A 15552-nucleotide genomic window follows, 5' to 3' on the forward strand; every position below is an offset into this window, starting at 1 on the left:
GGGGGCAGTGGCCACTCCCGGCCACTGCAGCCTCAACCTGCTGGGCTCTGGCGATCCTTCTGCCTCAGCCTTCCGAGTAGCTGGAATTACAGGCACACGCTACCATGCCCGGCTGATTTTTTTTTTTTTTTTAAATTGTAGAGATGAGGGCTCGGAAGTTGCCCAGGCGGGTCTCAAACCTGCGGGCTCAGGCAATCCACTCAACTCAGCCTCCCAAAGCATGGGATTACAGGCTGAGCCACCGAGCCCAGCTCTTTCTTTCTTTTTTTTTAGCGATGGAGTCTTGCTATGTTGCCCAGGCTAGTCTTGAACACCTGGCCTCAAGCAATCCTCTTGCCCCAGCCTCCCAAAGTGCTGGGACTACAGGCGTGAGCCAACACTCCTGGCACATGGAACTCTTTCTTTGCCCCCTGAGAGCAGACAGGTGTCCAGTGCAAGCCCTTGGCCCTGGAACCTTTCTGTTTAGTTTCCGCAGGGAGGTCTGTGCTCGCAGGCAGGTGCCTTGAATCTTCAGCTCATCTGCTGCCTTGGAGCTGAGCGCATCTGGGAAGGGTGCCAAGGTTTCTTACCCACACACTTTTTGCCCACCTGGCCCAAGGAGGGACAGCCAGCCTGGGACAACCAGGGAGAGGCCTGTCAGCAAGACAGTGGCCCTGGCCCATGGCCGGTCAGGGTCTAGGTCTCTTACACAGGACAGGTAGATAAGAAAATCCCTGCCTGGGACAGACAGCCCCAGGACAGGCCGTGGTGTTCGTGTCCACCATCAGCAGAAGGGCGACGAGAGCCTGAATGCACACCCTGTATTCCTGAGAGCTGAGGTCTGATCAAGCCCTAATTCAGGTCCCACAGGGCAGGTCTGCAACTCCCAGGACAGAGAAAACAGTGTCTGGGTTTGATAACAAAGGGTATAACTTTCCAAGAGGCAAGGCCACCAAAGCTGGGCTCAGAGGAGGGACTCAGATATCATATTGCTAGGGATTTCAGACATCTGTGGCCTCTAATGACCCCATCCTTTCCAACAATTATCATTATCATCATTATTATTATTATTTTGAGTCAGGGTCTCACTCTGTTCCCCAGCCTGGAGTACAGTGGTACAATCACGGCTCACCACAGCCTCGGTCTGCTGGGCTCAGGCCATCCTTCTGCCTCAGCCTTCCAAATAGGTAGAACTAAAGGTGCACGCCACCATGCCCAGCTAATTTTTTGATTTATTGTAGAGACGCTGTCTCGCCAAGTTGCCCAGGTTGGTCTTGAACTCCTGGGCTCAGGCAATCCTCTTGCTTCTGCCTCCAAAAGTGCTGGGATTACAGACTTGAGCCACTGCACCCGGCACAGTTATTCTTTAAATAGGAAAGTTCAAATTGAAGCGGAGACTGAGCACTGTGGGGCAAAAGTAGAGAGGAAAGGCTGTGACGACTATCTCCAACAGCCCTCACTTGGCAAGACTGAGCTGGGACGTTAGTTAAACCCTTGCCCCTCAGAAAGGGGAAGTGGGCGGCTTGACCTCCAGGAAGGGTGGGGGCTCAGTCCCCACCCTAAGCAGCTGAGCAAGTATTCCCCCTCACACAACCCGTACCACACCAACTGCTGGAGAGCTGTTCCCAAAACACAGATTTCCCCATCTCATGGCTTGCCCAGCGCCCTGTGAGCACTCTAGGGACTGGAACCCCAAAGCACTCACCCCGCCAGACCTGCCCAGCTAACCTCTCCCTTCAGCCTGAGGGAGAGCAGGTCAGTCTGTTTCTGGTGTTTGCTCCCTTAACAAGAGGGTGAGCCCCACAGGGCAGGGGTCCAGCTCTTGACTTTGCAGGTCCATAGTATCTCTGGCTTCTGCAAATGTCAGAGTACTATAAGCCCATGTATACAAAAGACAAATATATATATTAAACAATTTTATATATATATATATATATCTTAGATATGGGGGCTTGCTGTGTTATCCAGGCTGGAGTGTAGTGGCTTCAGTGCAGCAGCATTCTTAGTTCACTGCAGCCTCCAACTCACAGGTTCAAGTGATCCTCCTGCCTCAGACTCCCAAGAAGCTGGGACTACAGGTACGCACCACCACGCCCAGCTGACAATTAAATATTGGGTAAAACTCTGGCCACAGAGAACCTGGATGCATAACAGAGGAAATGAGAAAAGATTAGGCCAACAAATGTAACTGCATAAAGTGTTTCAGAATGCACACACATATTCAATTATGTAGGATGCAAAGCTGAGAGGCTGACTTATCTAAGCAGGGCACAAACATCCCTCAGCATGAAAGGGGCCAAGCTGGGACTCAAACCCAGGAATGGCCAGCGCAGAAGTCTGAGAACTCAAGACTGTCCCTCCCTGCCTATGCCCCGATTAGATATCAGAACACGTGACTCATACACACAGCTACATGCAAGCATAGGATGGTATGTGTGTACAAGATGATGTATTCAAACGTATAGTCAATGACAAGAAATACATCTTTTTCTTTTCTTTTTTTTTTTTAGAGAGAGAGACAGGATCTTGCTCTATTGCACCGGCTGGAGTGCAGTGGCATGATCATAGCTCACTGCATCCTTGACCTCCTAGGCACAAGCAATTCTCCCTTCTCAGCCTCTCAAGTAGCTGGGACTACAGGTACGAGCCACAGTGCTGGATAGTTAAAAAAAAAATTTTTTTTTAGAGACAGGGTCTTGCTATGTTGCCCAGGCTAGACTCAAACTCCTGGCCCCAAGCAATCCTCCTGCCTCAGTCTCCCACGGTGCTGGGATTACAGGTGTGAGCCAGGGTGCCCAGTTCATCATTTTTAAATACTTATATTTGTAAAAGAGGAAATACAGCAAAAATAAACAAATATTCACTCTCTCTGGTGTTATATATATAGTTTATATATGTTTTATATGTATATACATTTTACACACACACACATATATATATGCTTTTTTTTCTAGTTTGAGTCTCACTGTTGCCCAGGCTGGAGTGCAGGGGCATGCACACGGCCACCACAGCCTCAACCTGCTGGACTTAAGCAATCCTTCTGCCTCAGACTTCCAAGTAATTGGAACCACAGATGTGTGCCACCACGCCTGGCTAATTTTTTGATTTATTGTAGTGATGAGGTCTTGCCAAGTTGCCCAGGCTTGTCTCAGACCCCTGGGCTCAGGCAATCCTCTCATCTCCGCCTCCCAAAGAGCTGGGATTACAGGTGAAGGTCACTGAGACCGGCAATGTTTCATGTATTTTAATATGAATTTCTTGTTTTCCTTACAAGACGGGTCCTATACCTATCTAACTTTTTAAGAAGATGAAGCAAGGTAAAGGGATTTTGACAGTTGCTTTAAAGAGGGCTCCCTCTGGCTGCTCCAGGAAGAATGAATTACAGAGAGGATCATGTTCACAACTCCACCTGCCCTTTGCCACCAGGTGGGACGACTGCGAACAGGTGCACTGCAGGGACCAGACTGGCTAGGGGAACTGGGCCTAACGTAGCCTCCATAATAGACAGCTGCAGCCCAACTCGGATGAAATAAGACAGCAGCCTCAAGGAGTGGATTATTGTACCAAGTAGCTGCGTTTCCACCAACCACAGCAGCTGCGCAGTCAGCCCCTCCCAGCTGCATATGCTCATACAACGCAAATAAGGCAGCCACCACACCAGGCCGGAGACCTGACTCTGTGCCCCTTCCTCTTTCTGTCTGTGAGTCCTGCCTGTCCTTCATTCCTGGGCGGAGCTCTCTGAACCTTTGCCGACTCAGGGTGCTGCCCAATCCTACATCATTTATTTGCCCAAATAAACTCTGCCAACTTTAATTTGTCTCACATTTTTCTTTTAATAAAATCCAAGAGAGTGTTTAAAAATTAGAACAACAGGGCCAGGCTTGATGACTCAGCCTGCAATCCCAGCACTTTGGGAGGCTGAGGTGAGTGGATTGCCTGAGCCCACAGGTTCGAGACCAGCCCAGGTAACTTGGCGAGACCTCGTCTCTACAATAAGTGAAAAATTAGCTTAGAAAAGTGTATACTGTAGTTCTGGCTACTTGGAAGGCTGAGACAGAGGGATCACCAAAGCTCAGCAGGTGGACGCTGGGGTGGCCATGAGTATGCCACCGCACTCCAGCGTAGGCAACAGAGCAAGATTCCAACTCAAAAAAAAAAAAAAAAATTAGAACAACAAGCTGGGCGTGGTGGCTCAAGCCTGTAAACCCAGCACTTTGGGAGGTTGAGGTGAGAGGATTGCCTGAGCCCACGGGTTTGAGAACAGCCTGGGCAACTTGGTGAGACCTCATCTGCACAGAAAATTTTAAAAATTAGCCAGGTGTGGTAATATGTGTCTGTAGTTCCAACTACTTGGAAGGCTGAGGCTGAAGGAACACCTGAGCCCATCAGGTTGATGCTGGGGTGGCCATGAGTGTGCCACTGCACTCTAGCCTGGGTGATGAAGTGAGATTCCAACTCAAAAAAAAAAAAAAAAATTATAGCAACAGCCCAAACGTGGTATAAAATATCACTTGGGGTCAGTATGGAGTCTGTTGTGATCACCTCTCTTTCTTTTCTTCTCTGTCTCTCTTTCCCTCTCTCTCTCTGCCATATATACATATGGCACTCCCCACCCTTCCCTAGAGCTAGAGCACCATACAGTCTGCCATCCACAGCCACAGCCAGGGATTCAACCAACTGCAGAAGGAAAATATTCCCCCCAAAATACAACAATAAAAAACACAACAGTGTAACAGTTATTTACATGGTATTAATGTTGTATGAGCTGAGGTGGCAGAATCCCTAGAGCCCAGGAGGTCAAGGCTGTGGTGACCTGTCATGGTGACACCGCACTCCAGCCTGGGTGACAGAGTGAGACCCCAACTCAAAGACAAAAACAAGGCCAAGTGCAGTGGCTTACATTTGTCATCCCAGCACTTTGGGAGGCCAAGGTCAGAGGATCACCTGAGCCCAAGAGGTCAAGGCTGTGGCTTGAGTCCAGGAGTTTGAGACCAGTGTGGCAGCATAGCAAGACCTCATCTCTACAAAAAATTTAAAAAATTAGCCATATGCGGTGGCATATGCCTGTAGTCCCAGCTATTCAAGAGACTGAGGTGGGAGGATCACCTGAGTCCAAGAGGTCGAGGCTGCAGTGGCCATGATTGTGCCACTGCACTCAAGCCTGGGAGACAGAATGAGACCCCAACTAAAAAAATAAACAAACAAACAAACAAAAAACCCCAAAATATCAAAAAACAAAAGAAAAAAAATTGTATTAGATGTTATATGTAATCTAGAAAAGATTTAAAATATACAGGTGGGTTGCAGAGGTTATATGCAAACAGTATGTCATTTTGCATGAAGGACTTGAACACCCATGGATTTGGGCATCTGCGGGGTTGTACAGGTGCCAGGGGACAGCTGTAGAGAGAAAAGCCATGAGCAAAACCGGACACAGCACCAGCTCACACTGCAAAGCTCTAGATCGACAGATTCCAATCTGGTCAAAGGTCTGCAGCAAAGAAACACCGGCTTAGACAGAGAGCAGTGAGCCAGCTCAGCCGGTCCCCAGGCAGGGAAAGGCCCCACCCTTCCCAGGCACCAAGAGCCTGGGACAGCAACCAGGAAGCTGTGGGATCGGGAAGGACCGCCTCACGCCCAGGTGACCAGTCAGGAAATCCCCAGGTGTGAGAACCCCGCTCTGATCCACCTCCCCTGGGGCAGGTTCTCGGCCACCTGTGCATGTCCATGTCTGAAGGACACCTGTGTCTGGTCGTGTCCATGACTGGAATTCATCCTCACTGTGGCCCTGACGTTTCCCTGGAGTTCTGGAAGCCCTGGCTGTGGTTACCACCTTATTCTGACAAGGCACTGTCAATTAACCACACGGAACAAAGAAGTCGCAACCAGAAGGTGGAGAATGGCAACATGCAGCTGGCACTGAAATCAGGCCCACGCATTTGGGACTCATCCCAGTTTTATTCACTTATCTTTACTTATTTATTATTTTAGTCGGAGTCTCACTCTGTCACCTAGACTGGAGGGTAGTGGCACACTTACTGCTGGGCTCAGGCACACAGCCCTCCAAGTAGCTGGAACTACAGGCACACACCACCACACCTGGCTGATTTTTTGATTTATTGTAGAGATGAGATCTCACCAAGTTGCCCAGGCTGGTCTCGAACCCGTGGGCATAGGCAAACCTCTCGCCTTGGCCTTCCAAAGTGCTAAAATTACAGGCATGAGCCACAGCACCCAGCCAGGATCCCAGTTTTAAAACACACTGATCAGTTCCTTTTGAAATAGACCCACCAAAAGATTCCTTTAACCCAATATTTTCATGGAGCATTTAAACAAGGTTATTTATAAAGTGTGAGTTGACTCATGCCTTTTCCAGCACGTGGACCTAAGGGAGTCAAGGTCTCCCTGCTTCCTTGGAAGACAGTGCTCTCAGCCTGTGCTGCTCCTTCTGGTCGTTTCCCCACTTTTCCCTCCATTTTTCCACCTGTCTCCTCCTCCATAGACACAGGCATTTGCCAGGAGTGCTTCTTTGTAGACGTCTTGTCTCTTCCTTCTTTCTCCTTGGTAGCTGTCACCTACTTATTTTAACTGTCACTTCTGTGCTGCTAGTAACAATAGGTGCTCTCCATGTGCCAGGAACTGTATTAAACCCGCACACCAGTCCTATGGAATGGATGCTGTGATTATAACCATTTAAAAAAAATTTTGAGTCAGAGGTCTCACTCTGTCACTCAGGCTGTTCTTGAACACAAGAGCTCAAGCAATCCTCCCACCTAGGCTTCTCAAAATGGTGGGATTACAAGTGTAATCCTTTTTTTTTTTTTTTTGAGTAAGTGTCTCACTCTCTCATCCTGGCTGGAGTGCAGTGGCGCCATCACAGCTCACCATAGCCTCGATCTCCTGGGCTCAGGCGATCCTTCTGCCTCAGCCTTCCGAGTAGCTGACTACAGATGGCGTGTGCCTGTTGTTCCAGCTACTTGGAAGGCTGAGACAGAAGGATTGTCTGAGCCCAGTAAGTCAAGGCTGCGGTAGCCAGGAGCGTGCCACTGCTCTCCAGCCTGGGTGGCAGAGTGAGATTCCTGCTCAAAAAAATAAAAAAAAAAAATATGGGCCGGGTGTGGTGGCTCGTGCCTGTCATCCCAGCACTTTGGGAGGCAGACACGAGAGGATTGATTGAGCTGGCAGGTTTGAGACCAGCCTGGGCAACTTGACAAGACCTTGTTTCTACAATAAATCAAAAAATTAGCTGGGTGTGGTGGCGTGCCTGTGACTTCAGCTACTTGGAAAGCTGAGGTGGAAGGATTGCTTGAGCCCAGTAGGTCGAGGCTGCGGTGGCCAAGAACGTGCCACTGCACTCCAGCCTGGACCACAGTGAGACTCTGACTCCAAAAAAAAAAAAAAAGAAAGTACTTCCAACCCCTCTGTCAGGTGCCCTGTCCCCTCCCAGGCACCGCCTTCCACCGAGACCTCATCCTGCAACCTTGGCCTGGTGCTGGGGGGTGGGGGCTGGGCAAAGGCTTTGCTGGCACTACACCTGGGCTGAGTGTTGCCTATGCTTCTGCCTCCTCATCGTCCTCCTCCCTAGCAAGCTAGTTTCTTCCTGAGACCCAGTTTCTGGCCTGTACCTCATTCTCCAGCTCACTAAACACAGGGCTTCCTCTGCAGTGCCCCCCGCAGGACCCCCCAAGCCCTGCACTCCACCTGGCAATTCCCAGGACTCCCCTGAGGGCCAGCTGTGAGGTTCTGGCCACTCTGAGAGGTGGCTCAGCCCCACCCCTTCAGAGGGCAGTGCCCTAGGGGACCCCAGATACTCCAGCGAGGAGCCTCACAGGTGGAGTCTACATTGCACCCCTGAGGGCTCCAGCCAGGTTTCTCCGCCCAGGGGGAGAGGGATGACGAGGCAGCTGTGACTAAGGGGGGGGTAGTGGGACCCCCAAGTAAGGGCTGGGGGCTTCCTGGCAGCTGTGGGTCAACTTTGAGGCTGCACTTCCTGCTCCTGTTTTTATTTGTATATTTGTTTGTTTTTGTTTTTAAGTCTGGGTCTCACTCTGTTGCCCAGGCTTGAGTGCAGTAGCCACAGCCTCCACCTGTTGGGCTCAGGCAGTCCTCCCACCTCAGCCTTTCGAGTGGCTGGGACTACAGGCGCGTGCGACGATGCCCAGTTACTTTTTAAATTTTTTTTTGTATAGAGGAGGTGTTGCTATGTTGCCCAGGCTGATCTCCAACTCCCGGACTGAAGGGATCCTCCTGCCTCAGCCTTCCAAAGTGCTGGGATCACAGGCATGAGCCACCGGCCCCAGCACCTGCTCCTGTCTTAAAGGAGTGCAGTTCCACTGAACAAGGTGACCTGGACCCTTGCGGAGCCCCTGGGGAGTGAAGGAACCGGCAAAGAGGACTGGACAGAGGAAGGGACAGGCAGACCTGCTGCCTCCAGACTGGGCCGGTCCCATCAGCTCGTACGTAGGGTTACAGATTCCCTGGAGTGACCACATGGACCCTGGGGTATCCCGATGTGCCGGGGATGGCCTGAGGAGGAGCTCAGGAGACAGGGCAGAGCTCCAGCAAGGGGAGCCCCTCTGAGCGCGGGTTTCCTAGCAGAGGTCACGCCGGGACGCCCGCTGTCAGCCAAGGAAGCGCTCGGGCCCTGCCCGGGGCCCTCCAGGCCTCCTGCGGCTCGGCCTGGGGCCAGCGGCGACCGTCCCGGACGGGTCGCTCCTCCCCGGGGTCTCTCCCTCCCTTGGGACTCTCGGGAGTCCCCGGCTGCCCCCGTCCTCAGGGGCCGGCGCGGCTGGAGACGCGCGCAGCAGGGGATGGCCCGTGGTCCGGGGACTCGCAACACGCGGGGCCCCAGGGCCAGGACCGAGGGACCGCGTCACCCCGCACCCCGCCGGACGCCCGAGCGCGCGGTCACCAAGTGGCGCCGGAGCGACTCACCCAGAAGTTTCCCTTGAACAGCGAGCCCGTCATGCCGGCGCGAATCCGAGCTCGCGGAGCTGCCAGGCGGCGCCCCGGGGCCTGACTCTCACCGCCCGCGTCCCGCAGTCCTGGCTCCCTGCTCCGGCGCTCGGGGAGGCGCCCAATCCTAAGCCACGCCCGATTCCGACTGCCCGAGCGGCGCCCTGCACCGCCCCCCCTCCCCCGCCTCCGCGCGGGGGACCTGGAGAGGGGCCCGCGCGCTCCCGGACAGGGGTGCGGCAGGGGAGGGGGGAGGACCCAGGCCCGCTTACAGCCCCGCGGCGCCAAGCGGCGATCTGCAGGCTAATGCGGGAGGCCGTGATGACGCCTGTGATCCCAGAGCTTTGAGTAGTCGAGGCAGGAGGATCCCTTGAGGCCTAGGCAACATAGTGAAACCCTGCCCCACAAAAATTAAAATTAAAAATCAGCCGGGCGTGGCAGCACGCGAGCCTGTAGTCCCTGCTATTCGGGAGGCTGAGGCGAGAGGATCACTTGAGTCCAGGAGGTCGAGGTTACAGTGAGCTGTGATTGGGCCACTGCACTCCAAGCCTTTAAAAAAACAGACAGCCGGCGGGATGCGGTGGCTCATGACTATAATCCCAGCACTTTGGGATCCCGAGATGAGAGGACTGCCTGAGCCCACGGGTTCAAGACCAGCCTGGGCAACATGGTGAGACCTCATCTCTACAATAAATCAAGAAAAACTAGCCGAGCATGGTGGCCTGTGCCTGTGGTTCCAGCTACTTGAAAGGCTGAGATGGAAAGCTTGCCTGAACCCAGCAGGTCGAGGCTGCGGTGACTGTGATCATGCCACTGAACTCCAGCCTGGACGAGAGTGAGATTCTGACTCAAAAAAACAAAAACAAAACAAAACAAAAAAGATAGCATGGCACAGTGGCTCACGCCTGGAATCCCAGCACCTTGGGAGGCAGGGGTGAGAGGACTGCCTGAGCCCAGGAGTTGGAGAGTTGCCTGGGCAACTTGGAGAGAACTCATCTCTACAACAAACTAAAAAAGTTAGCCGGGCATGGTGGCTCGCACCTGTAGGTCCCAGCCACTTGGGATGGTGAGGCTGAAGGATGCCTGAGCCCAGCAAATTGAGGCTGTGTTGGCCATGAACTTGCCACTACACTCCAGCCTGGGTGACAGAGCAGAAGATAGCACCAAGATTTTTCCTGAAAGTTGTTAAGTATTTGGGTCAAATGTTTTGGATACACTTGTCTACATCTAGCTTTTTTAATACATGCATTATTTTTAAAGTTTTAGAAATTATCCCAAGTGCTTATGGTTCGCACACTTCTTGATTTTTGTGACACAGCACCCCCCAAAGCCCTGCATTTTAACCCCCTTCCACCACCTGGTGGCAAAATTGCAGATTGCAAACAGTTGTCCACACTGCCGGAAAATATTATTCATTGCTCTTTTATTAAATAAAGCTCATCACTGGGACGTGTACTATGAATAAAAAGACAAGTCAACTGTTTATGATGATTATCAGCAAGTGAGGACATGTCCTGCATGCTATGGATTGAGTGTCCCTTTCAAACGGATGGAATTTATCTCCAATGTGCCAGTTTTGAGAGGTGGGGCCTTTACAAGGTGACTAGGCTGAGTGAGATGGCTCACGCCTGTACGCTCAGCACTTTGGGAGACAGAGGTGAGAGGACTGCCTGAGCTCAGGGGCTCAAGACTACCCTGGGGGAACTTGGTGAGACCTTGTCTCTACAATAAACCAAAAATATTAGCCAGATGTGGTGGCACATGCCTATATTTCCAGCTACTTAGAAGGCTGAGGCGGAGAATTGCCTGAGCCCAGCAGGTCAAGGCTGCAGTGGCTGTGAGCATGCCACTGCACTCTAGTCTGGGTGACAGAGAGAGACTCCAACTCAAAAAAAAAAAAAAGGTGACCAGGTCATCAGTGAGACCGATGGCTGATGGCTGTATTATAAGAGAGATCAGAGCCAGCACGCTCAGCCCCTCTCCGTGTGATGCCCTGTGTGGCCTCCAGACTCAACAAAGTCCCAGCAAGAAGACCCTCACCAGATTCAGCCTCTTGACCTTGTGCTTCTCAACCCCTGTAATTCTAAGAAACAAATTCCTTGGCCAGGTGCGGTGGTTTACACCTATAATCCCAGCACTTTGGGAGGCCAAGGGGGGAGGACTGCTTGAGCCCAGGAGTTTGAGATCAGCCTAGGCAACAGAGCAAGACCTCATCTCAACAAAAAATTAGCCAGGCAGGTGGCGTGTGCCTGTAGTCCCAGTCACTTGGGAGGCTGAGGTTGAAGGATTGAGCCAAGAGGTAGAGGCTGCAGTAAACTGTGATCATGCCACTGCACTCCAGCCTGGGCGACAGAGTGAGACCCATATTCAAAATAACGTTAAATAAATAAAAGGAGAAACTAGAAACCAGAAAGACCCAGGAACCGGTGAAACTTAAATATGGCAAAGGCCCCATGTCGGGTAAGTGGGAGAGGAGCCATTTACTACACGGAGCTGAAATATTCAGATTTACCTCTATATAAAACCAACTTCTGGCTGGGTGTGGTGGCACACACCTGTAATCCTAGCACTTTGGGAGGCTGAGGTGAGAGGATTGCGGCCAGGGATTCGGGACCAGCTGTGGCAACATAGCAAGACCTTGTCCTGACAGGAAAAAAACGCTACAAATGGATGTGGTTTGGGGTCAGCTTGATTGGGTGACATACATAGGAAAAGTCAACCATTCTTTCTTCTGTACACGTACCACTCTTGGTATTTCACTGCCACTACCAGATGTATGGGTTTTTCCAACATCAAGCAGCTCTCCATTTCTCTGTAGACAACTGGGTGTTCCACAGTTTAACTCAATTCTGACACTACCTGGAAATAGCCTCATGTCCCACAGGTTAAGGGCTCGGTGCCCAAAGACCTTCCGCACTCCAGTGAAACTGTAAATCCACGCTGCACCTGGGCTCTGACAGGCATGCTGTAACTAGTTCCCACAACACCACTTCAGGTTTGACCATTTGCTGTAACAGTTCATTGAACTCAGAAAAGCTATTTTTGAGTCAGAGACTCACTCAGTCACCCAGACTGGAGTGCAGCGGCACGTTCACAGCCACTGCAGCCTCGACCTGCTGGGCTCTGGTGATCCTTCTGCCTCAGCCTTCCAAGTAGCTGCAACTACAGGGATACGTCACCACGCCCGGCTAATTTTTCTTAACTTATTGTAAAAGCGAGGTTTCAACCAAGTTGTTCAGGCTGGTCTCAAAACCCTGGGCTCAAGCAGTCCTCTCAACTCGGCCTCCCAAAGTGCTGGGATCGCAGGCTTGAGCCACTGCACCCAGTCAGCATTTTGCTTCCTAGATTACAGGTTTTCTGTAAAATAATGACTCAGGAACAGCCAATGGGAGATATGCATAGGGCAAGGTATGTGAGGGGCTTGGAGGGCCCATGTCCACTGAGCACACCAGTCCCAGCAACCTGGAAGCCTTGGAACAATTTGGATTCCTACATAGTCTTCATCACATAGGTATAATTGATGACCCTGCAAACTCCCTCCCCAGTGTGGGGAGGACAGCATTAAAGTTCCAACCCTTGACAGGTGCGGCAGCTCACACCTGCAATCCCAGCACTTTGGGAGGTAGAGGCAAGAGGACTGCCTGAGCCCAGGGGTTCAAGACCAGCCTGGGCAATTTGTCCAGACCTGGTCTCTACAAATCAAAAAATTAGCCAGGTGTGGTGGCCACCAATATAGTTCCACTAATTGAAGGGCTGAGGCAGAGGTATTGCCTGAGCCCAGCAAGTTGAGGATGAGGTGACAGTTGAGCATGCCACTGCACTCCAGCCTGAGTGATAAGAGACAACGCAAAAAAAAAAACTTCCGGGCAACCCCCTTGGGTCCCCCTTCCACTGTGGGAGCTTTTGTCCTCTCAATAATTCCTGCTTTCTAAAAAACAAAACACTTCCCTCTCATTTTATGACTGGCTTCCCTGGCAACAAGGCTCTATCTAAAGGTTATCCAGGGATCCTCAGCCACTTCCCACAACCTAGATTCCAAGTTTTAGGATCTGAGTGCCAAGAAATGAAAAGACTAAAATATCAACTTCTCATTCTATCACAGTATCACACTACAGCACCCAAGTTTTGGTCAAACACCAGTCTGGATGCTGCTGTGAAGCTATTTGTAGATGTTAACTAACATTTTAATCAGTAGCTTCTCAGGGAAGCGTATTACCCTCCACAACATGGGTGCACCTCAGCCAGCTGAAAGCTGAGGCCTTAGATCTCCAGCCTGTCCTCTCCTGTCCACCTGGCCCTGGGGTGTGTGTGTGTGTGTGTGTGTGTGTGTGTGTCTATAAACATATAAACATTCATACTATTGGTTCTATTTCTCTGGAGAACTCTAACACGTGAATTAAGCTCCTAGATGACAAAAGCAAATCTTTTACTTAGTAAAAAAAATTAAGAACTGCTGCTCAGAAAGGGTTGTGACATACCACTAGAAGATGCTAACAAGTTTTTATCATTCCATGCACTCTATCTGCTGTTTTTGTCCCCGATCCTCATACTTCACTTAGCAACTGTCCATTCTCTGGAGGATTTCAGCTATCCTGTTCTTTTCCTACCTACAGGACCTTCTGGGCAGAAAGGCCAGCTGTGTTCTTCAATCCTATCCATCTGTCACATTTACTCAGTTATCCCCTTCATAAATTTCTCTATGAATATGCCAGGCTCGGTGGCTCAGACTGTAATCCCGTGCTTTGGGAGGCTGAGGTTGAGTGGATTGCCTGAACCTGCGGGTTCGAGACCCGCCTGGGCAACTTGACGAGACCTCATCTCTACAATAAATCAAAAAATCAACCGGGCATGGTAGCGCGAGCCTGTAATTCCAGCTACTCAGAAGGCTAAGGCAGAAGGATTGCCAGAGCCCAGCAGGCGAGGCTGCAGTGGCCGGGAGCAGTCCAATCTGGGTGACAGAGTGAGACTCCAACTCAAAAAAAACAAAACCAAAAACAAACAAAAAATTTCTGATTGAAGAGCACTCTTGAATCTAGCAAAGACCTCAGTTTTGAACCATCTAGCCCTGCTGATTGTACTGATATACAAGTAAAACAGGTGAAGAAGTATGTTTACCAATTCCACAATGTGACCTGTTTTAAGGAATACAAACCATGGCTGTACAGTGGCTCATGCCAGTAATCCCAGCACTTTGAAAGGCAGAGGTGAGAGGATTGCTTGAGCACAAGGGTGCAAGACCAGCCTGAGCAACATGGCAAGACCTGATCTCTACAATAAACCAGAAAAATTAGCTGGGCATGGTGGTACACACCTGTGGTTCCAGCTACTTGGAAGGCTGAGACAGAATATCACCTGAGCCCAGCAGGTTGAGGCTGTGGTGGCCATGAGCATGCCACTGCACTCCAGCCTGGGTGATAGAGTGAAACTCCAACTCAAAAAAAAAAGACTACAAACCACAAAAAACCCCACTCAACATGGAACCTTTATTTTTACCGTGATCTGTACATTGGGACTGAGAGTAATCCTTTTACAAATGCAACTGATTTACTAGAATAAACAACAAAAACAAACTGGCATTTCATAGGAATCCATAGGAGTTTATGCTTCAAATCCAGCCAAGAAATTGGTTACGATCTCTTTCAGCTTTGCATCTGACTCTTCAGAGATCTTCCCATCAGCCCTGTTTGGAAGTAAAAGCAGATTTCATCAGTTCTGACCTGAATAACTCTCAATGACTAACCTAACTGAAGAATTTTAACAAGACTTTATATCTCAAAATGTAACTCTAAGCTGGGTGTGGTGGCTCACACCTGTAATCCCAGATGCCTTGGGAGGCTGAGGCAAGAGGACTGCCTGAGCCCAGGGGTTCAAGACTAGCCTGGGCAACTTGGCAAGACCTCATCTCTACAATAAATCAAAAAATTAACTGGGGATGGTGACACACGCCTGCAGTTCCAGCTACTTGAAAGACTGAGGTGGAAGGATCGCCTGAGTCCAACAAAAATGTAACTTTACAAAAACAGGCCATTAAGAATGTTCATACCTAATATTGCCCAACAAAGCCTGGTGCTGGCTGATGACATGAGACAGGAAAGCATTCTCGAATTTGGTGATCTTGCTGGGCTCCAACTTGTCCAGATATCCCCTGACACCCGCATAGATAACAGCCACCTGCTCCTCAATAGCCATAGGAGCTGAAAATACACAGAAGAATGCCAGGTGAGTTGCTCAATCAAATGCCATGGTACCAAGGTCAAGGACACTGACCTTTCTCCCAACTGCTCACATATCCCTGTAAGTCACCCAGTCTTCACTCTTGATGACCTGGAACTCCACCTACTTTCTCTTTCTCTCATCTGCAAGCCTTGAAGGGGGACAGCCCAAAAGCACTGTTTGTAATCTGGCAATGCTTACATTGTTTTAGGTATAAATAATCTGCTGAAATTATCTGGCAAAACAAAGCATACTAACATTCTTTTAAATCCGCCAAATTCAGCCGGGCTTGGTGGCTCAGTCTGTAATCTAGTGCTTTGGGAGGCTGAGGTGAGTAGATTGCCTGAGCCCGCGGGTTCGAGACCCACCTGGGCAAATTGGCGAGACCTCATCTCTACAATAAAT

General features: G+C 50.5%; 2 protein-coding genes across 5 annotated transcripts in view; both read right to left on the reverse strand.

The window, feature by feature from the left end:
* The window catches only part of PSTPIP2 (proline-serine-threonine phosphatase interacting protein 2), a 56051-nt gene extending 47085 nt beyond the window's left edge, over window positions 1-8966 (reverse strand). The window contains exon 1 of the mRNA XM_021716040.1: window positions 8914-8966. Coding sequence (XP_021571715.1) covers window positions 8914-8946 — 33 coding nt within the window. The 5' untranslated portion in view covers window positions 8947-8966. The remainder of the gene's footprint in view (window positions 1-8913) is intronic.
* A 5431-nt stretch (window positions 8967-14397) lies between these two features.
* Window positions 14398-15552, reverse strand: part of ATP5A1 (ATP synthase, H+ transporting, mitochondrial F1 complex, alpha subunit 1, cardiac muscle) — a 28653-nt gene continuing 27498 nt past the window's right edge. For all 4 annotated transcript variants that reach the window (XM_021716037.1, XM_021716038.1, XM_008064988.1 and 1 more), the window contains 2 exons: window positions 14978-15128; window positions 14398-14614 (listed from right to left, as the gene is read on the reverse strand). In XM_021716037.1, coding sequence (XP_021571712.1) covers window positions 14533-14614; window positions 14978-15128 — 233 coding nt within the window. In that variant the 3' untranslated portion in view covers window positions 14398-14532. The remainder of the gene's footprint in view (window positions 14615-14977; window positions 15129-15552) is intronic.

This window comes from Carlito syrichta, unplaced genomic scaffold, assembly GCF_000164805.1.
Source record: "Carlito syrichta isolate Samal-C Ts95f unplaced genomic scaffold, Tarsius_syrichta-2.0.1 Scaffold308121, whole genome shotgun sequence".
Lineage (NCBI taxonomy): Eukaryota > Metazoa > Chordata > Mammalia > Primates > Tarsiidae > Carlito > Carlito syrichta.